We start from the raw sequence: 22364 nt of genomic DNA on the forward strand, positions 1-22364 counted from the left end.
AAATAAAAGGATCACGAAAAGATCTGCTCAGAGAAACCAATAGTACAAATATACGTGGATCATACAAAGTGAAGCTAGTTTTCTCTCAATCATATAAACTGCTACAGAGCACTTGAACCGGATCCTCAATGATCAGAAGCTCGTATTATATAGGAAGTTCGTCACATTCATAGAACGGAAAAATATCACAAAGGACATGAGAAAAACAACAACAAACACATATTATAGATAAAAAGAAAGCCATCAGTCACAAACACAACGAAGAAAAGTCTAAAACCAAACGACAGATCTGTAAAAAAAAAAGACTGCTATCTCCACCTTCCTTCTGGATCTAACCCGAATAGTACTTTAACAACCTAATTCCATAAGGCATAAATGGAATGATGTAGGTGCTTTGCTTCTTAGCATTATTCAAGTCGATAAATCACAAAATAACTAATGAGCATGTCGAAAGCCGCCATAATGGGCTCATAGGGGAGATCTTGGAGAAATGTAAGAGGATCAACTACGGTATATAATGAATGACTTGCATGAATACAATGAATGAAAGGGTTAGAATGAGGTTAGCAAAAGTGTTAGTAGCACATTCATTTTTGTAGTCACGACGAACCAGCTGTTGACTTCCGTTTAAGGGCACTACTGAGCAATTGGTTCAATGTGTCATCGTCTGGCTTCTCTTCTTTCGACTCTGCCGACCCACGTGATGTCTCGTCATTTTCTAGATTTTGAAAAAATTAAAATCAAATACAGCAGAGACGAAATTCCCATTAGAAATAACCTTCAAGTTGTCCTTTGATTCCATCTGTAACAGCCTTTTCGAGCTGCAACTTTTTTCGTGCTAGGCAATGAATATCAGCCTGAAAGTACATTATCAACTTGTCCAGAAATAGGGAAAGTAGATAAAATAATGCAGAACGAAAGACCATACGAATATTAGAATTACCTCTACAGTGTCTTTACTGATAAGTCTAGTGACGTATACCTCCTTCTTTTGACCCATGCGATGACACCGATCTTCAGCCTATGAAAGACGCACATATCGAAGTAATTCAGAAAAAATAAGCGCTATTTTGTTGCCATCTAAAGTCTTCTTCTCTTAAGTGTGTTCCTTACCACACTCTCAAATACATTAAAATCCCGAAGAATCGTGACATAAAAGAAATTAGATTTGATCAATCGATTTAGGATGCACGAAAGTGTTCACGTGTAGCGTATGATTATCCACGAGGAATTTATCACAACACTGGGAAATTTCACACACGGAATTTCACACACGGTGCGGAACAAAATGTAATTGTGTCATCGACACAACAATACACACCACACCTAAAAAGTTTATCCAATAGCGCGTTGAATGTTTACTAATTTGTAAAAACACTGCATTTGAACTAACCAACCTGTTTATCATTATAAGGATTAAAATCGATGTCGTGAAGAATGATATGATTCGCAGAAGTCAAGTTGATTCCTAGCCCTCCAGCACGGGTGGAGAGGAGAAAAACAAAAAGTTCTTCATCGTTATTGAATTCGTTGATCATCTCCTGCCTGGAATGAACACGAAAGTTGGAACAGTCGAGGCATTGACCAATCGCCTTACCTTTCCATCACTGGTGTTGACCCGTCCAATCGCTTGTATGCATAGCCTCGTATTTGCATATAAACTTCCAGAATGTCCAGCATTGAAGTGAATTGTGAGAAAATCAACACTTTGTCGCCCTAGAGTGAAAATTTCATCCTTCATTAACACAAGAAAGATCTACAAAATATTCAATAAAAAAACAAACTTTATCCTTGATCTTCGGTAACAGTTTGTCCAACATCCGACATTTTCCAGATTCTAAGGCTAAGTCTTCGCTTAGAAGGAATTTCTTTGTACTGCGGAATTTCTCACAAATTTGATGAATTTGGAAATCCGATTGATATGACAGGTCTTCTGCAACATCTTCCCATCGTTTTTTCTCGTAAGGCTTCTCCTAAATAAGTAAATCGTCAAGGAGTGGAAATCGATTATGTACGTAAATTAAAAAACAGACACAGGGTTATGCAAATTGATATACTGAATGATACTGTTCATACTAGAGGAGAACTAATTTAGCAATTTAAGTAACAGTATAAGGTCATCATCATGAAAAGAAACTCGAGTACCTTCGCACACAGCGTTTTTGCCAGCTTATCCACTAGTGAATCCGTATACTGTACCCGTCTTAGTAGTGGATGATTTGCTGCTTGTCTTAGGTGAATTAAAGCTCCATAAGCATTATTTGTGTCACCATCGAATCCCTTTACACTAAACCATGGAAACATAAATTAGCAGAACATAAAATAAGGCAGTCCACGAGAGGGACATGCTCACCTGTCTAAAACATTCTCATACAACTCTTTTTGATCGTCTAACATCTCCACCTCGATCACTTGTTCGTGTTTCTCCGGCAAATGCCCAAGTACCTGTGTGAAAAATTATGATTACCTCTAAATGTTCCACAAAATAACAAGAGAAGCGAAATTCGGAAAAGTGGAAAAAAATAAAAGAGTGAATGCGAAAGGATGAATTCTGATCATTGCAATTTGTGGGTGACTCCCAGATGCTCTTAGTGTGTCAACTATCGCATTCAACAGAGATGATTCTTTCGTTTATAATTCTAAGTGCGGAAAAAACTCATGGATTCCGCTGAAGTATCGGATATCGGTCCGAATGAAATCACTCGACTGCAAAATTATTCGCAACTCCACCTGTGCTTTCAGTCTTCGTAATATGTACGGCTGCAAAATCTGTTTTGCCTGTTCAATCCTGTCCTTTTGATACATCGAACACGATCCAGACTCGAGAGCTGGACCTTGCTGCAAAATTTCACGTATTCTCGAAAGCTACTGAAGAGGAAACAACTTCGGGTGCTCAATTGATTACTTACTTGTTTGAAGTGTTGTAAGAGCTGTCCTATGTCCTCACAGTACTTTGTAAATATATTGGTCATCACGAAATACATCAACGATATCAACTCGATGAGATTGTTTTGCAGCGGCGTCCCAGTCATTAGAATTTTTCTTTTGCCCTACAGTGAGAGAGGTTGGAGCCACAATCAATCTATAAAAGTGACTGACACTTACTTTGACTTTCATCAGACTCCTATATCGATCAGTCCCACAATTTTTTAGCATATGTCCCTCGTCATAGATTACGTAATGCATGCTGAAGTTCTTGAAAAACTTCTTATCATCATGTTTCGATGAGATCATGTTGTAGGTGGTCAGCACGACATCAATCTTGAAGTACATTGTCTTCAGTAATCAGAGTCTTCAACTAAGAAAAAAGACGCACATTTTCTTTTTTCTTTTTAGCCATGTGCCTAAGTTGCTTGCGCTCATCCTGGCTTCCGTAGTAGGTGAGTAACTGCAAAGAATAAGAATTACCATAACGGTACTACATACCATGAAGAAGGAAATTGTCGTGGGTGTCGCCATTATCGAAGCAAAACGTACACATGAAACTTTAGAAAACTGCCATATGGAAGTCAGTTAAAGCGTTGTTACGCCGATTTTTGCTGCACTGGTGACCAAATACTCGAAAAAAATCCTATGAATAAGAATAAAGAGTAAGAAATTTCATATAAAAAAATAGGTTTTGATATGTTACAAATTGTTCTATCGTAAAAGTTCATCTCCTCTTTCCACACTCATGTTCGAAGCAATAAATGACTGTACAAGATCAGAATTTTATTTCTTAACCCATTCTTGGTAAGATTTTGGTGTTTTTACAATGAACAAAGTGACTGACGTGGATCTTCGGACACCATTTGATGAACTCGGACATCCAGTTCTCAATAGTTGACGAGGGAACTACAACGAGATGAGGGCCACGAACATTTGCTTCTTTCAAATAGGCAATGAAAGCAATCACTTGGATGGTCTTTCCCAGACCCTATAAGCACGATTCAAGTAAACGAGCACACGGCAAAGAGGACAAATTGTGAAACAGTACCATCTCATCACCTAGAATACAATTGAATCCTTTCTCATACATCATCACAAGCCAATTCAATCCGATATGTTGGTATTCATGAAGTGAGCACCTGAAACAGTTTTTTTTCCTCAACCTGTCTCTGCTACTTTTTACATCACTAAACCTTTACTTGTTATCAAGAAGTTTCGGCTGAAGCCTTTGCTGTGTGCATTGTTCAAACTCCGCAGCAACTGCTAGGGCATGGTCCTTGCAATCATCCAAAATTTTTTCGAGTACACCGCGATTCTCCAGAGTTTCCATATATGCGTTCAACGCACCCGTACCACGTGGTACTTCCGATATAGCTGCTTGCTGTAAATTCCTCTCAGTCAAGATTTTATGAACTGCTACAAAGCATAAGCACGCCTATTAGCTGGCATCGTTTGATTATTCTATGTTGAAAACAGCTGAGTGTATTCGAACTCGTAGATTCCGCTCACCAGTTCCTTGAATGCGCCGAATGGACGCTGATCCAGGATCTTAGTCGCTATCCGCTCAGTGACCCGAGGAGTAGAAATAAGCTGTTGACGAGTTGCTGTGTTAAAGAAATCCAAACAGGCTCGCATAACATCATCCTCCCCTTCACTGCGATCATGATGATTCTCATCCTGGGAGGAGAAACGGAATATAATAATCAAATAACATGATACGTATACTCACATCGCTATCAGCAGAGTCAGACTGATCAGAAAGGCGATCTGATCCTCTTTCACTGCCATCTTCCATGAATTCCTCATAATCAGAGGACACCTTACGTTTACGCGCATGTTTTGCGGCCGCTTTAGCTACCTTCTTCAGCGTTGGTGCCGACTAAAAACTGAACAAATAACAGCAGGAATGACGATCTATTTCTTTTTCTTGAAACCTAACCGTGAACCGATCCTCTGGTTCTTCATCACTTTCATCGGAGACCACAGTTTTCTTGCATGAGCTCTTTTTCACAGGAGAATCGTCAGAAACACGAGTGGACATTCGCTAAACAAAAAAAAAACCTCTTTCAAAGTTTTCATTGATAATGGATCAAATCGGATTGGATTTCGAAAAAGGTAAATACACACACGAGCAGTGTCGTTCAACCGTGGTTTGCACAGCCATCCCTCCTCTTCACTAGACTCCGACAAGGTTCCGCTCTTTCCGCTGAAAACAAATAATCACTGACCAGCAGAGCTAGTAACGTCTAGCAGCCAACAAACGAAAAAGTACTCACATATTCACGTCAGACTGGCCTAAACCCAGTGCATTTGTGGGCGCGTCTTCATGATTTTTTGCAGCTATAGTAGGTATTTTGTTGTTCCTATAACAAAGAGGAAATTGATTACCAGTAAACCAGTCAAAAATCGATAAGAACGATAGAAACTCTGCATAAGAAAAACTCCTTTCCCCGTAAGCGTAGAAGCCCGGAATATATAGAAGTGACTTTCGATAGAATCAGTAAGGATCAGGGTTAATTATTCCTTTGCTTCGTTACTGGCCGCTTTGTTTAAATACTAAGGAATTCTTCCATTTACGACTACTATAAAAGGTGAACAATGGTGTGCGGCATATCTCACATTTGTTCCCTTAATTCCAGTGTATATTTCACTTTTTTCAGGTTTTCAACGATGAAACTCACGAAAAAAACAGACCAAAAACGGTATCCCGCGTCAACAAAGGAAAATTTTCAAAGAAAATATCCTGTTGAGATTAAAACTTGGCAGGTATCAATGAACAAATACAACTTACAAAGTGCGGTTTATGTTCACAGATGAATTTCTTTTGAGAAGCAGAAATGATCACCTTTTTCTAGGCTTGCGCTCTTCTTCATCATCGCTGAGCACAAAATCTTCGTCAGCTTCTTCTTCCTCATCATCATCGTCAACAATAAAATCCTCTTCGTCATCACTATGTATGATCTTTTTCCTCTTTGGTTCGGGTCCTGATGAATGTAGTTATTTTGAGTTATTTGTGTTTTATAGTCATACACAATTCTAACAACTCATAGCGGTCGACTTCAGCACATATCTTGAGAACACAACTCCAAAAATGACACACATAGATAAACTTATTTCTTTATCACAAGAAAAGAAAGATAAGAAAAGGAGCGACACTTCCTTGCCGAGAAATTCCGGAGCTGCAATTTGATCGATCCAATTCCCCACAAAAAACTTTCTACGGAACTAGCTTCTGTCCAAGGATCCCATAGATACATGATGATAACATCCATAAAGTTTTGTCCAGAATCACTCAGTAATCCTATGCTTGGGTCTTAGATGTAGCTTTTCAAAGGAAAATTAAACGTATGGTTCACTGCAAAAATTGAAATAATACATCCTCGGGTTTTTGAGAGAAAGATATGCAAAGGTGCACTGAATAAATAGTTCAGATTGAACGCTGAGTGCTAACAGCCTGGGAAGGGATATTGCAATAGTAGAATGGAACTGAGTTATAGAAGATGATGTTATAACCTCATTTGTGGTCGCTGTTACAATTCTTACTTGGATCAATGGCTCACGATGCCTCGATACAGTGTTCTACAACTTATGGTCTTTGCTACAAATTTCGCTCCCTTGTTCACAACATCATGACTAAAATGTCACAACTCACCCTCTCCCCTAAAAAAGAAGAGGTTGAGTTGTGACGTCGTTACGGCATAAAGTCTGCGCACCACAAAGATGAAGTGACTCAAAGAAAGAGTTACAAGAAATTCTGCACTGTAATTATGCTGAATAGTATATGCACCCGATGAGATATAAATGTAATCGTCTGCATCGACTACATAATACGGTTGGTTTAGTGCTTCATGTAGACGTAAAACTGACCAGATAAAAGACGTAACAAAACTCACACACCTTTCGAACTCCCGTTCATATACTGTTTCGCAAAGAAATTTGTCATACGTGTTTGACCAGGTTTTTTTGATCCAATGGAAGCGGCGATCTGTGAAAGATGCTGATGTAATAAATGACATCAAAGCATGTCTGCATGAATCTGATGATGTTTTCATATCAAGAAAGGATAGTTTGCAAAGAAAAGTTGAAGAACCTTGGCCAATGCAAGCCGTTTATGCTGCAAAGATTGCAACATCTCGTCAGATGCAGTTGATGATCGATGAGCCACTCTTGCTTTACCCTCATCTCCGAATTTGCTTGACGACATCACGTCGTTCCTAAGGGGAAAATTCTATTGCTTTGCTCTGCTTCAAATTTCTTTGTTGTAAATTCAGAAAATTACTAGGCAATTTTCTTCATTTACGACTAACAAATTTGACGGGTATTACACCTTAACGCTGTTTAAACTATTAACTGCAAGTCTATGTCAAAAATAAAATGGGCTAAACTCGATAAACTGTGACTGAGACACATTGAACACCAAGAAATCCTTTGTGTGAAGAAACTCATTTATGCACAATAATTAATTACAATATTAAACGACTAACTACGTTAACCGTATTTCGGCATTGCCTGACAGATGGGCGTTAGAAAACGCCTAATAAGCAATCGAGCATGGTAGTTTCCATACTATTCTTCAATAAATAAGTTCAAATTTATATTTGCAAGATCATCAAAAAATCCGGTCTCCCGCGCCACTCGACTACTTTCCCATCTTTCCCTAATTTCTCTCCATTGCACTGAGAAGGTATCACCGCATTGAGCAATTTTCGAAACTACCTATAAATAGACTATAGAAATGAAAGTTAATCATGGGAATGATGAAAACAAGAAAATAACTGCAAGGAGGACACACGCAAGGAAAGCGTGAAGTGCATAATAATTTGAAGATAACAGATGTATAGGAGCTGCAGAGATAAATAGTAGCAAGTAAAAGTCGACTAAAGAATAGGAAAGAAAGAAAAGTACAGAAAAAAATTAAGTTAAAAATCAAGCAAGACCACAATGGAAGACCACGTTTCAGGTGGAAAGAAACGCATGAGAGAACCGAAATGGAAAGTTAAAAGTCTCCAAAATGAGGGGCGAAGCAGTATGCTGATATAATAATGAAATACTTAGACGAAGAATGAAATAGGATATTGAATGAATGGACAGGCGAATGAACGGGGGAATAATCGAATAAGCTAACCGAAAGGCTTTGAATCGCAATGGATTTCCTCTGTTGTTCGAGCATATCGTTAGCCATGGTCAACAGAGCTTCGACCAGTTTCGTGCTATCAGTACTCTCGTGCAACTTCCAGCTGGAAAAGAAAGTATATCTCAAAAAATCAGTGATTATGATACACAGTTTTACCAATGTGCCAGATTTTTTTTTAAATTTTCTCGTGGAACCATAGCCGTCAAAAATGAATGAGAAGAACAAAAACAAGGAAAAGAAGGGCTCTAGATCACAACGAATTACGAAGTTTTCTCCAAACAAACAGTTCCAATTAGTTAGTTGTTGCAAACATATCACCTACCTCCCTACAAGTTCTAAGAGTCCTGCTGCCAAAGCGCTTTTTGCTTTCCAGAACAACGCCTGGGATGTAAGATAGGTGCAAAAACGATTCAAAGCTTCAGAAACCTCACTCACTGAACGATTGAGCATCAACTCTTCGTAGATAAAAACAATTTTGAATGTCCAACAAGTGGAAAAACTACCACAGTACCGTGAGAGTATGCACCAGCGGCTTTTGTTAAAGCCGTCATATTGTGGCTAACAAACTCAGCTAACTTGGCTTCTTTTGTGGTTGAGGTGCCCTCATCATCTTCCGAAAGATCATCGTCGTCATCACTAAAAATGACGCAAAGAAAAAGCAGTGGCAAAATAAACAACAATGAAAAAGAGATAAATGCGTGGAGAGCCGAAAAAGAAACACATCAAACGAAATCCAGACAATTAAAAACAATAAATGAGAAAAAAGTAATTCAGTCAAAAAGATGAGAATATTTGATATACCTTGGATCCAGCGCCTTCTTCATGTTCTCATCAACTCTGTTAAACAACCAGTCAGCGGCCTTTGCGTACGACAAGCTACGAGCGAAGGTTCCGCACGCTAGAAGACCAGCAGCTGCGTAGTCTTTCTTCTTTTTAGAAGCTTGACTGGTCAAGGATGAAAGCACCTAAAGGCTTATGTATTTCCGATGCATCCGTAATCAAATCTTTAAGATGACAAGCAGACAGAGATTACCACAGTTTTACACCAATTTTGAGTGTTTGAATAATGGGAGACATATTCAGACCTAGTGTGGAACAACCTGTGAAAAACAGTGAACAGTTCGGGGTCTTTTCACAATCTTGCCAATTTACAGTAATATGACAACCTCAAAAGCTAGAAAGAATGTTAATAAGCGAATAGGAATAATAGTCAATACATTACATCAAGACTGGGTGAGTTTTTGGCACCCACACTCACAGCTGAGATCTATTACATTTATGTATAATTTTGCAAAATAATTCATAAGCACGGGATTCAGCAAATCATGATTACAAGAAATAGCGGCGCCTCAAAGGCAAATACAAATTTACCCACGTAGAAGTTATCTATTTCTGGGTTCAAAGGCAATATACCACGAAATTGACGACGTTGGAACCCCTCGTGGAACATGCAGGGTGTAGATTGCGAGTATGAGCTGTTCACGCTCAATTCCAGCCTAATCGTCCTAAAAAATGCGTGAGAAAATTCTACGACTTCTTATAATGCGCCTTTCCACATGCGTCCTATCCAGGAGCCATTTCCTACGTCATTATTGCGGACAGTTAAGTAGAATTGAGCGTAAACACATTCATACTCGTAATTTACACACCGAACCCTAGACTGCTCATGAATTCGTGATACGTTACCTTTAAAAAAGCTGAAAAAAACGAAAATAACAAATAACATAAAACGGCCAGTTCGCTGAAATCACCTCTTCCTGCTCCTTAGCACTCCAGTACTGACGCAATGACGTTCCTGCACATGCAAATACAGCTGCAACAGCATTGACGAGACACTCTTTACCTGGCCAAATACGTCCGGAAAGTAGTGGTATCAGAGACGTGAGCAACACCGCTGTAACTGTCAACTTTACTCCTATTTCAGGAAAGACACCACAGAACAATACAATAAAATAACAGTAAGGTCAACTGCTCACCGGCATCTTTGCCGTCAATCTTATCTTGGAGACATCCCATTGTTTCAGTGAGCATTCTCGCTGCCTGTGCTCGGATCGACCACACATCATTATTTTGTAAAATGTCCAAAACAAAAGCAAATATTTCTTGACGGTAAAGACGGGCAGCTGCCTCAGTACCTAAAGTGTTCACATCGCAACAGGATAGATGACAAAATAGGTAAATGGGGGGAAAAAAGATAAATAGATAAATGATGGAAGAATACAAAGACAAAAAAGTAATGAAGAGTCGTGGAAGCACTATAGTGCACGAATTCAGGACAATGAATACGAGCTAAAAAGGGGAAACAAACATTCTTACAAGCAGCAAGTGTGACTGATACATTGGGAGAAACAGAGCAGCTAATGAAGAGCTAATAGGGAAAAAAATTGACTCGAAATGAATTTCTTACTGGGGACTATCTCATTCCACAGCTCACACCATTCTTCGTTACGTTTTTTCGAAGTTTCATCTCCACGAATCACTGCAAAAATTCAAAGTAGAGCAGCAAAAACTAGTTTTATACAAATTCGTACCAGGTTGACATTTTTCCAAGAATACGCACGGTACAATAAGTTTTGAATATCCCTGGAGTAGTTCCGGACAATTTGCAGATAAGCTCTTCAATACGTGCTTGGCGGACTGTTTCATAGTCTCTAAAATTGCAAATTTTAAACTTAAACTAACTCTGCAAACTCGGGAACAAAAATAAGTATATGTGCAGCCAAAGTTAATGTTATAACCGAAATTTTAGCAGATGTCTGTCACGAAAAGGAACAGCAAAAATTTACCATCCTCTCCTAATAAGTCCTTCGAAATAACTTTCATCAATGTTTCAAAGCACGCCGGAGAAGCATATTTCGCTAGATATGATACGGCACTAGCAAAGTGCTTCCTCACTGATGGATTTCTGTCCCTTGTTCCAGTAATCAGCGCATTGAAAAACTTGTCTAAACGCTGTTTATTTGTGAAACCTTGTAGATGCAAAAGTTGAGAAAAGCAATCCCACCACACTGAGCCGAATGATCGACAAGCAGCTGCGGTGCTCGTAGTGCAAGAACTGTGAGCAACTGAGCACATGCTGTTCTAGTACTAGCACCCACACCAGACCGAAGCTGCTCACACAAACGGGGTTGTATGCCAATCAGCACTGAGCTATCTATCTGTAAAGCATGAATCAATAGGAATCAATGAATGCAAACGAAACATTGCAATACCTGAGGAATGAGGTCATGGATAGCCGTCATAATGGGGGACGTTCGCGCAATTTGTGCTCGTGCGTCGTCCAACTAAAAAAGAAGTTCGTAGCACTTCAGTTACGTTATAGTGCAGATCACATATTATGATCCAATAACAGAGTTCCTAGACGAGGTATGAATGAGGCTATTTTTAAACTAAATCAGAACCATTTTCAACCAGCAGTAATGATACCCTTCAGCAAAAAAACCCAGCTCGGAAGAAAATACTGACAGCTACTTCGTTACTCTTTGACTGTGGATATCATTATTTTCTACTCATTCTCTAAACTTTACGGTTACCCTGCTAATCTACAACCAAACCACAAGTTTTTTTTTAGTAACTCGCGACTTTGTAAGGACACATATCTATAATGAATGTGAGCAAAAGGTTTTGAACTTACCATTTCTAGTTCTGCAAGACTGGAACGAGCAGCTACATAGTTAAGAATTGCCGGTTCACTATCACTTATCGCATCGATGAGCGAAGGAATCAGGTCAGCAAGGAATGGACGCAGCTGTGTTCCAGCTGTCTTCGCTAACTCCAGAAGCAGTGAAATACTAAAAAAAAACGACAGGAGTGTGTCTTGAAATCCAACCAAGCTACATTCGAAAATCACCTGAACTGTTTGTTGACCTTGGTATCTGAATGGATGCCATTTTTGATGAGAATGGGGAGGAATGACTCCAAGAAAATGCGTGGATCGGTGCCTTTAGAAGACTCCGAAGACAAACGCACTACCAGTTTTCCTAGGCTTGCAACAGCACGATTAGCAGCCAAACGAACGGATTCCTTGAAATGTCTTAACTTTAATTTCGAACCAACATTCCCAACGTAAATTTTAAGACAAAGCAGGAACACACGGCACTAACCTTTATGTCGTCACGAAGGCGGAAGACCGTGAGCACCAGATCAGCAACAATGGAGCGAATATAAGCAGAATTACTGGTTTGAACTAGATCAGACAGCGCAAGGCAGCTAAAAATGCATATTAGAACCTATAGAACTTCGAATTTAAATTTGAAAAAAAAACTTGGAAGAGCACAAGAATTACAAAATAAAAAAGGGGGTTGGAGAATTCGAACTAACGTTGATTCCCTAACTCGCCATTCCGGACTTGTAAGCTGTTGCTGCAGTTCCTTAGCTATGTCATCCGCGAACTCATCAACCTGCAAGTGAGTCGATTTTTTTTAAAGACTGAAACGATTGACGTAGTTTAGAATATTGGGTTTAAAGCTTAGATCTTGTCATCTCTCATCATTTTGTGAACCTTAAATCGTGCAGATCCCCTGTGTATACTCCTTTCAAACATGAACTTGCGTTCGCGAGATGCCTTATCCTGGATATTTCATCCCATATCATCACCTTATGCAAAAAAATTGCGCACTGCACACGAAACCTATAGGTTTTCTAGAAGGCAGAAACTGAAAATACTCCAACGAAAAATTTAGTGTGATTAGTAATGGCACGGATATGACTTTTGCCTAGCAGCGAAATGAATTCTTTATTATTTAATATCCACATTTTTTACCATTTAATATTTACATTACAACACGTCCGTCTGCTGTAAATGTACTCCACTTAAGACGCCCTCTAACTTTGTAAAAGGAAATTTATTTAGGAGTTCAATCATCGTTACTTTTGCACCTAATTGTCTAGATATATCAAAATGGCGGAGGAACGGCAATTCTATGATTAAAAGAAAGCAACAATATGAGATTGATAATTATGACCAGCACAGAAGAGTCAAATTATGCCTGGAATGGAGAAATGATTCTTCATCTCTTTTATTTCTTTGATCGACGTTCTTTACTTTTTGGAAGACAAGTAGGTGCACCTTTTCTTCATTGCTAGCTTAGTGTAATGTGCTCTTCTGTTGTTATAGGGTAACCGGTTAGCGAAATCTGGAGCAAGAAGACTTTGACAGTCTTGAGGGGGGGAGGATCGTAGACGAAACATGCTCATTTGGTGCGACATTTTTCTGGTTTCTCATCAATTGAGAGTACAGCTCTGTCCTGTTTTTGTAGTATCATGCAGGACAATTAAGATTTTTTTCAACAGAGTTCAATAACTTTTCTCTAACAGAAGGGAAATAGGAACTTAGCACTGAACAGTGCAGTTCCTATTTCCCTTCTGTTAGAACAGTGAGTATTTGACAACTCTCACTAAAAGACGTGATGATTCTCCTAGACAGGAAGAAAAAGTAAGATACACAGAAACAGGCTAAACAGTGTGATTGAATACGTAATCAAAAAAGCAAACGAGTAGGAAAAAGGGTATCTGAGAAGATGGAGAAAACTCACGATTCCACGTCGGGATGCTGTCAGCACCGACCAAATTGAGCGCATCGACTGTCTCACTCTCAAATCTGGGTCGTACCGATACCTGGAGAAGGAGAAAGTCAGTAGTCGTATACAATCGACAAACTACAGTGAAAAATGTCGGTGACCTGAAAAGTTTTGGCACCAGCTGATTAATGTATGGGTCAAGCTCGCTTCGTGCCTCTTCCAGTACCGTGGCAAATCCAAGCGCGGCACCCTATAAGAGTTGGATTTCCACCGGAGTCCAGCTAAGAATGAAAAATGCCAACCTTTTTCGTATTCCACACCGAATTATGCCTCGCAAGGCTCATAAACTTGTAGACAAGGTCAGGTTGATTGAGATCTGTAGCTAGTGAACAGAGCTCCTTATATGTGCTTAAATGCTGCCTGAATCTCGTAATAAATAAAACTACGTGATCAATGTACCGTATCTTAGCACGTAAATAGCCCACCCATCTGGCCCAGTAATCTTCTGTTCTTTGCCAAAGATCACAGCGTTCGAGTCAAGTTTAGCCGCTGTGAACGGCTTGCCCTCGGAGATATTGGAGATTAGGTCGTTTACAAGGGCTTTCCGTTGATCAATCGAAGCTACTTCATACACCAAGCCTATTCCGTTCGAAGATATATCTTGAGTGAAATCTAAATGAGAAAATGAACGATTCTGAAATGATATTTGAAAAAAGGCTTTGAAAGATTTCCCCGGAATATTGAAACAAAAAAGAACTATTTATAATACGCCACAAATGTGCAGAATTCGAGATGATGATAAGCGATCTAGCTATGCATATTATTCTAGTTTTTAGCAATCCAAATCGAAACTAATTTGTGCATAATCTTCTCGACAAATACGGAATGCTTCCACACCCATTTGTAGACTTGACTTAATTTGTGGCTATTTTTAAGCACATTATAACAACTACACAAGTTCACGAAGCAAAAAAAGAACTAACATTGTGGTGCGCTTTCGCGTAATCTGAACAAATATATGCGGAACCGTTCACACTTAGATGGTTGGAAATTCGCGCCCGGGTGTGAAAACTTTAAATTTTCTATCCACTATTGCAAGAAACATTACTCTCCATTTCACATTACATTCTGGAACACTCAGCGGACCATAAATTACGATTGGGACAAAAATGGAATCGCGACTACACGTCTCTATTGTCAAAAATTATCTGCGTAATGCAAATGTCTCGTTGCGAACTCTCATATGTGAGCAACCTTTACTCAAGTACTAGAGAACTGAATGGTTTTCTCTAAAAAAAAGAACAGTTGTCATGAAGAATTTGCAACTTGTTTATCACTTCTGAAATCATCTTCTGGTCGCGGTGGCGATACTTTATGGTCAAAAAATTTACCGAACGAGGAAATATTTCGAACAAAGACTGTAACCACCAAACAGCAAAACGAACCGTCATTCTCCGCTAGTCCCATGCTAAACGCCGACTGAATCTTCTCCAGCATTTCATGCAGAACGTTGGCTCGTGTTTTGAAACTCTTGCGTACAGTAACAAACAACCAAATCAGGGCGGACCGTCGTTCGTGATGGTTCGAAGATGAGAGTTTCTCAAAAATCTTCGTAAGTATTTGCGATAGACGATCTTCGCATTTCTTCTGAACTTCAGTGGGAAGAGAGGCGAGCTGAAATTCCTATGTTGGTATTCGTACTTACTAGCAAATATGAATGCAGCTTACCTGGAAGTCTTCTTCTGCTTCTACGTACAAAATTCTTCGTGAAGACGAATACTGCCCTAGTGCTACGTCGTAAAGAGATGACCCGACTATCAATTGTACTTCCGGTTGTGGAGGACCGCCGCCGATGGAATACAACGTTGACGTCAACTGAACCAACACTAGTAACCATCACAAAGTAAATACAAAATCATTGCAATAAATCTAAAATCTCTGCATAATAATGCCAGATGCAGTAATGCAGAATAATCTTTCACCTTTTGATAGAGGGTGTCGTCTAGCGACGTCGCACAAAATCCAATAACGAGAGTGGCTTCTTCGTGAGCCTTTGTAGAAACGGCATCCTTACGCGAAACGGCTATCTTTTCACAGATAGAGAGGAGACGCTCGAGAATTTCAGTAGGGAGTTTGAACGCCTGCAATATCGTGAGGGCAAGATAGAACAAGCGGCGACAACGAATATTTTCATAATAAGATGAGCAAGAACAGTTACGAAAGCGGCGAAAGAGTGGACAAAGAAAGAAAAAAGTAACAAAAAATGTTCAAATTGTTAAAGTTTGGAAGAAAAGAATTTAGTCCCCCTTTCTTTCTTTCAATGATTTTTTTAAATGAAAAACGTTTTTTTAATGAAGATGGAAATTTAAAGTATGACATCTCCAAACGATTCCCACCTTGTCTTGAGATAGAATCCTACGCAGTATATTGGAGAGAGCGCCTAAAGCCGATTCTAGCACGTTGTTAGGTTTGTCATATCCTTGCTCGGCTGTGTTTAACAATTTCTCGATCGTTGACAAAACAGTGGAGCTAGGCAACGGAAAGGAAGCGACAAATGCACTCGCCAGCCAGCAGTCACCGGCAGTGATATTCTAAAGATAGATTCTTCTATTAAAAAGAAGAGATAATCAATTATTACTTATTCAAATGTGTGAATAATACTTTTTTATTTAAGACACGTTCAGTGTCAGAAAATTTCGTAAGTTCTTCAGCATACAAACAACTAGAGGATGAATTTCACCATAGAAGATTGCAGAAACTCATTTTCGATAAAATCTATTCGAAACGGCTTATACAAAATTAATTGTGGATTATTCTAGCACAAAAACTAAAACTGAAAAACAAATTTCATCCTAACCGGCTTATCCAAAGCTGCAAACACCGACGGAACCAAGTGTTCCCTCTCCTTTTCACCCAGAAAAGAGGCTGCCAAATGAGCCGCAACATTAGCCATTTCGGAGCGGGTGGTTCCACGAGCACGCTGCAGACATGCTGCTACAGTGGAGGGTGAAGAAAAGCTTGCAGGACAAACGTTGAAAAAACAGGCGGCAATGTGGAATAGGTGGACATCTGAAGTGAACAGCTATTCTTTTTCAACAAACTGCGCTCAGGCTACTTCAATTCGAAACGCCTACCGTGAGCATCTTTGAGAGCTTTCAAGGCAATTGTTGTCAGCTTCTGTTGACAAACGTTATCCTCCTCTCGCATCTGTCTGGCAATTTTTGGAGATAATTCTATCCATTCATAGCCGTATTCCGTTGTTTTAAGATCCAAAGCGACGCCGGCGGAGCGCCCCAGTATAGCCCATAAATAGCGTGAACACTATAACAAGATTAAAGTCAAAGTTAAAGTAAAATTAAAAAACTAGGCTTTAATAAGATAATTACAATAACGTTTAGGTACACCTTACCATCTGATGTACAGCAGGTAGAATTGTCTGGGAAGATGGTGACTTCTCCTTCCCGGTCTCTAGATCAATGATATCTGTTTTCAAATGGTCCCATAAATAGAAAACAACCAGTTTTACAGGGACTTCAACTTGAAGAGAGACATCCAGAAGTCTAGTTGCTTCTCCCTTAATTTCGTCCCGACTGGAAGAAAAGGTAGGAAAGACACGGCATAAGGAAGAAAATAGAGCAAGACATGGAAAAACGAGTAACATATACAAACCTATCCCCACAAGCTTGCAGCAGCATCCACCTCAATTCGACTTCGTCGGATGTTAGGAATCCCTCCATATATTTTAGAGCAATTAATCGACATTTGGAGTTTTCCTACAAGTTTATGATTAGTAAAGAGGTAAATTCCGGTAAAATCACAATTTTTAAACAATGAGGAGGAAAAATCAAGCAACACATCATTCACAGTCGTTCAAAACTACGGGAATGTTAAGCTAAAAAGTGGATAAATGAGTGCAATGTCAAATCTTACCCATGACAATTAAGTAAAAGTTGACAGAAACCTATAAAATATTACAAAAAGTGAGTAGTCATGATCAGAAAGAAATCCTCCGATTCAATTATCATACCTACATGTATGATGAACTCCTGGATGAGCGTTTTTAGCTTCTCTTGCAAGGCGACATCTTTCAGCTTACGGAATCCGTCCAACCATTGAGTTAAACAATCAACAACTGCATATGCCACATCATCTGGAGCCTGTTGAAAAATACAGAGGATACAAAAATTCGTACGAGCAAAGGTCTGTTATCCGAATCTATTTGTTTATTTCATAGTTTCGAACACAGTTATACTCCTGTTTTTCATGCACAAAGAAAAGGAAACGGAAAAATTTTCAGGAGAAGAAAAAGAAATTTTCTCTGCGTGGCTCATTTTAAACGTTTATTTAACATTTTACAAGTTAACTTATTCACACCCGTCAATAAAGGATAAAGTGTCTGGCATTAATCAATCCGCTTGGGATGCGCCACCACGTTCACTTCAACTCAGACTCGTCTACGGTTTAGGAACGTATAACTGGCCTATACAATGACTTGTGGGGGCTAATCGATGTGCCAAGTCAATGTTTTTATCTTCCCAGACAATTCTGGTACCAATGCATCGATCCCGGAAGGATAAAGGGCTTGGCGAGCACCAAGGTGATTCGAGCCTCCGATCGATCGTGCAGCGTAACCTCTAACCGGCTGCGCTACACCCGCCCACACAACAATGGTGCACAAAAAAAACCACATTATTCTCGAGTCAAAACAAATATCCCGCACTTAGTTTTTATGGCAGTGGAAACTGGCAAAGTCCTACTAGTAGAAGCTGAGAGGATATTCTAAGTAGCCTAACTGTTGAGCTAAACTTCAGTTCTGTGCTATTCAACTGTAAGCCCACCTAGAGGTACGGATGATAACTCACTTGATCAGTGTGAAATACGAGCACAAATTAAACTTTAGGTCCTTCGGTAGTTTCTACTATTTTGCCTCCGACTGCAATGAATTGTATTAGTTAAAGTAGATCAGTTTAATTGCAGAGGAAAATTCGGAAATATGACTATGAAAACTGCCCCATCGACAAATCAAGTGCAACAAATCATTCCCTTGCTCACATCTATTAATTCTCTTCAATGTCTCTCATAGAATCTAAAACTTGAAATATTTTGCCCATCCTCACCATGTTGGGAGAAAAGTAGAGAATTGAAAGTGCAAACCAACATCATACCCTGCAAACCAAAGGTAGATGAACTTACCTCAACAATACTTTTAAATGTACGTTCTATTGTATCAGCTTGAGCTGTTAAGATAGACGAATCTCGTTTTCCAAGTAAACCGAGACAACGATACATAAGAGATAAAATGACTCCGTTCTACAAACAGAAATTGTATTAGGATGTCAAGGAAACCTTTCAAAAAACGTTCTAATTCTTGAAATCACCTTCGCCTCACTCTCTTGGATCTTTTGTACTCTGTCGAATAAGAGAGGTCCGAAATTTTTCTGCGCTGCTGCAGGCATCTTTTCTATCACCTTCACAAGAAAGTTAAGCGCAGCTATAAGCAATTTTGACTCTGTTCTTGAGACGTGTGCCAAACCTTCCAGACAAATCTAAAACTACCAAATCTATACAAGTTAAAGTAGGTGCAAGAGTTTCTCCATAGACACCACTGAATATTCTCCGTTCTCCATTGAATATTAAGAAACAGAGGCTAAGCAAAAAAAGAGATAGGATCACCTTCATGTTGTTCATATATGCCACGGGTGCCACAGCAGACCGAGTAAGATAGTGTAGAATTCTTTGTTTCATCAACATGCAGACAGGGGAAACAGTTGTAACTTTTCCGATAGCCGGCTTTGTTGGTATAGCTAGACCAAGATAGTATGACATGAGTTCATCGACAATAACACGGTTGTCAACAGAGGTTTGACTGAAAACAAAACAGAGCAAGTTTATGGAATTTTATGTGGAATAGTCTCAGTCTGTGATCAGTATTAATTAATTAATCCTAGAGATGCAGCATTCCCTGTTGAAACACTTTTAGTCAAATTTGGAACAATGTGTGAGTATCGTCCCCTCATAACGTCCCGATTTGACGCAAAACAGAGACAGACTAACATACATGTGATAGTCGGAACCCGGTGCCCCTTTTGGACGTTGTCGAAGGGACCCCTCCATTTTTGAACGGTTGGGAAAGGGTCCCCTTCCACTTTTGGACGTTTGGCAAAAGGATCACCTGCGCTGCACCCCATGAGCTAGACCTAAGGAGGGCCCGATTTAATATCGCACCTGTGGAGACTAGAATTCCTCAAAATCAAAATGGGGTGGCACTGTTCGTGACGTAGAAATAAATCATATTGGATTTCCTTTTAAACGCTCTATGTGTCATTGATCGGGGATAAATACAGAAAACAGCGATGCGGCACATGGAGGAAAGCATAGAAGACTAACTTACATGTCCATTTTCTTCATTGCGGTTTCAGCTGCATCGCTTACTCTGAAAAAAAACGGAAGCTATAATGTTTTACATAGCAGAAAGAAATAATTTGAGAGAACCAGGAACACAAACGGAACATATTCCTACAGGTTTTTAAGAACTGCATGCTTCAACCATCGTATAATCCTGCATAAACATCAGGACAACAAAATGAGAGACATTTTGGAAGAAAGGTTGAACTCTGCGCTTATTCTTCTTTTTCTTTTCATGAGTATTAAAATAAAACGCTCAAAAATTAGATGTCACCTCTCGAATGTGCTATTTTTATGAAAAGCTGCTATGATGGATAGAAATTTTATACCAAAGAGGAATGAATGTAAACTAACGTTTCAATACTCTGTGCAGTACCCAATACCAGAATGGGGAAAATGGCTTGGTCTTCAAAAAGCCCCGAGATGAGCAGTTTTATTACGGCCAACTTGACCTGAAAGAAGAGATTGAAAAGGTTAAACTCGCAGAGCAGCGGAGTAACGACTTACAGGGAGTTCAAATTTTATGATGCACAACTGATTTTACATTGCATGTCAGAGCAGAGGTGTGCAAAGAGTTGCTGGTATTTTCTAACGGTGGAATGAAAGGAAAAGACTTATAAAACAGCAGAAATAGTAAAACTGCACCTGTACAAAGCTAGTATTTTTATCGACGACCTTTTCAGCAACGAACAGAAACTCGTCCGGACTCATTCCATAAGTAAACACTTTCTTGGAGCTCTTTATGTACGCACAGGTTTGTTTCACATCTTCTCTGAAGAGATTACGAAAGAAGTTATCCTTCAGGATGCACATGTTGAAAAACTTACGGGGAATTCACATCAAAGGCTATGATGCAATAGAATAACCTCAAAAGTAGGGTTTTCAAGTCAGAAGGTAATGATAAAATAGGCCATGATGATTTTTCTTTCTGGGATAAAACCATGAAGCCGGGAACACAAAGGGAGAGTAGCCTGGAGCGGATGTTATGAAAAGAGACTCTAAGAAAAGCAACTCAAGAAAAATCACTTACTCAACGCTTTGAACAGGATCGCTGATCCTAGAAGTCAATGCTTCAATAATCAGAGGTAGGTATTCGACCTGCTGCTCTTCACTGAGATTAGCACTGGCGAATCGTAAATAGACCAGCGATAAATTCTGAGAAACATTATTTAACAAAAGAAATCAGAAAAATGAAAGATCTATAGTCTCTTCATTCTGGCAGAACACAAAATCTTTTTGATATAGGTTCTAATAAAATGCACAACTGATTACAATTAGGAAGAAAATAAAACAGGTTATTAAGCAGTACGAATCAAAGTACATATTCCGAAAGGATTAAGGGGTGGGTTCGGAAAACAAACTACTGTGAAGACTCCTAGGGGAAAGTGCTGCTTAACTGTCAGGAAAAAAGACTTATAGGTTAACTTTAAAACTTTTGAAGAAAAACTTTGACTTTTAGGAATATCTTCAATTAAACATAATCATTTGCTAGCCTAAATATCCCTGCAGATCCTAGTTATTTGCTAAGTAATTTAAAAAGTAACATGAAGCAATTACGATGAGAGAGCTGAAGCAGAACAAAACTTACGGAAGCCACAGCTCCTTCCTGTTTGATAAAGGTTAGAAGATCCTTGATGGGATAAGATATAGCAGCATTGGATCTTACGCGACGATTATACTGACTCAAAATTTCGCGAACCTGTAATTCCACAACTATATGCTTAGGGAAGAGACTTCGACGAGTTGACGAGGTAGAATTACCTTCTCTATAGTCCTCGGTGAAGCGCCAGCAATTCCTATGAGTCGAATCAAGTAGCCGTCGGTAAATCGTTGCAGCTGGTCATCTGACTCGATCAAAGCGAAACGCAAGTGTATCCTCTCCACTGAAATCAAAGCTCAACGGTTATAAAACACTTGCAATTCAGAAACAAGCTTTTAGAAGGTTAAAATATGCGCTTACAATACTCATCTACAGAGATGCTCTCGTCACTGGATGGCGTGTTCGGACTTGCTAGCATGTCACACTAAATCAACTATAAGTATGAAGAGAAAGAATTCATGAGCAGCAGGAGAGAGACTTGAAATATTTAGGAATTTTCCATTCGTTCCATGAAAGAAAAATTCCCACACATCGAGGGAATGAAGTTTGCTGGCCAACCCTGAGCATGTCAGAGGTCTCTCGTATAAACAGCAGACAATATCATGCCTCGTAGTTATTATGGAAAGTCAAATAATCACCATCACAACTAAATACAAACACGAACTAAGCAAACGAAGGAAATATCAGCAATAGGCACCGTGGCTTCTTGGTTGCGCTCTAGAATCAATTTAAGGACCCATTATGGATGAGTCCTTTAATTGAGAGGCGGCAGAGCGTT

The 22364-nt window shown here is 39.3% G+C and overlaps 2 protein-coding genes across 2 annotated transcripts; both read right to left on the reverse strand.

Annotated features, from left to right (window-relative positions):
• Positions 1–599: 599 nt before the first annotated feature.
• On the reverse strand, positions 600–7132 carry RB195_009422 (uncharacterized protein; the record flags this gene model as incomplete). The annotated part of the gene is made up of 23 exons (XM_064189969.1): positions 600–718; positions 779–857; positions 944–1021; positions 1398–1545; positions 1598–1716; positions 1785–1973; positions 2146–2287; positions 2354–2445; positions 2731–2838; positions 2910–3050; positions 3106–3261; positions 3317–3388; positions 3773–3916; positions 3977–4067; positions 4128–4309; positions 4438–4605; positions 4658–4807; positions 4868–4972; positions 5056–5134; positions 5205–5291; positions 5774–5912; positions 6826–6913; positions 7019–7132. The coding sequence occupies 23 exons, from the start codon at positions 7130–7132 to the stop codon at positions 600–602; spliced, it is 2790 nt and encodes a 929-aa protein (XP_064047552.1).
• A 362-nt stretch (positions 7133–7494) lies between these two features.
• RB195_009423 (uncharacterized protein) lies at positions 7495–22004 on the reverse strand (the record flags this gene model as incomplete). Its single annotated transcript, XM_064189970.1, has 40 exons — positions 7495–7644; positions 8054–8165; positions 8385–8496; positions 8574–8698; positions 8864–9027; positions 9814–9956; positions 10039–10197; positions 10470–10541; positions 10594–10713; positions 10849–11007; positions 11067–11220; positions 11275–11346; positions 11697–11853; positions 11913–12085; positions 12166–12271; positions 12383–12462; positions 13597–13678; positions 13743–13831; positions 13884–14001; positions 14067–14253; positions 15027–15255; positions 15310–15456; positions 15564–15722; positions 15978–16172; positions 16439–16650; positions 16716–16902; positions 16991–17171; positions 17251–17354; positions 17613–17738; positions 18775–18891; positions 18960–19127; positions 19255–19447; positions 19973–20014; positions 20341–20438; positions 20632–20758; positions 20814–20957; positions 21017–21141; positions 21575–21685; positions 21748–21869; positions 21947–22004. 40 exons carry the CDS (start codon positions 22002–22004, stop codon positions 7495–7497), a joined length of 5379 nt encoding a protein of 1792 aa, XP_064047553.1.
• Between the last annotated feature and the right edge of the window lie 360 nt (positions 22005–22364).

The sequence above is a fragment of the Necator americanus genome, chromosome III, assembly GCF_031761385.1.
Source record: "Necator americanus strain Aroian chromosome III, whole genome shotgun sequence".
Lineage (NCBI taxonomy): Eukaryota > Metazoa > Nematoda > Chromadorea > Rhabditida > Ancylostomatidae > Necator > Necator americanus.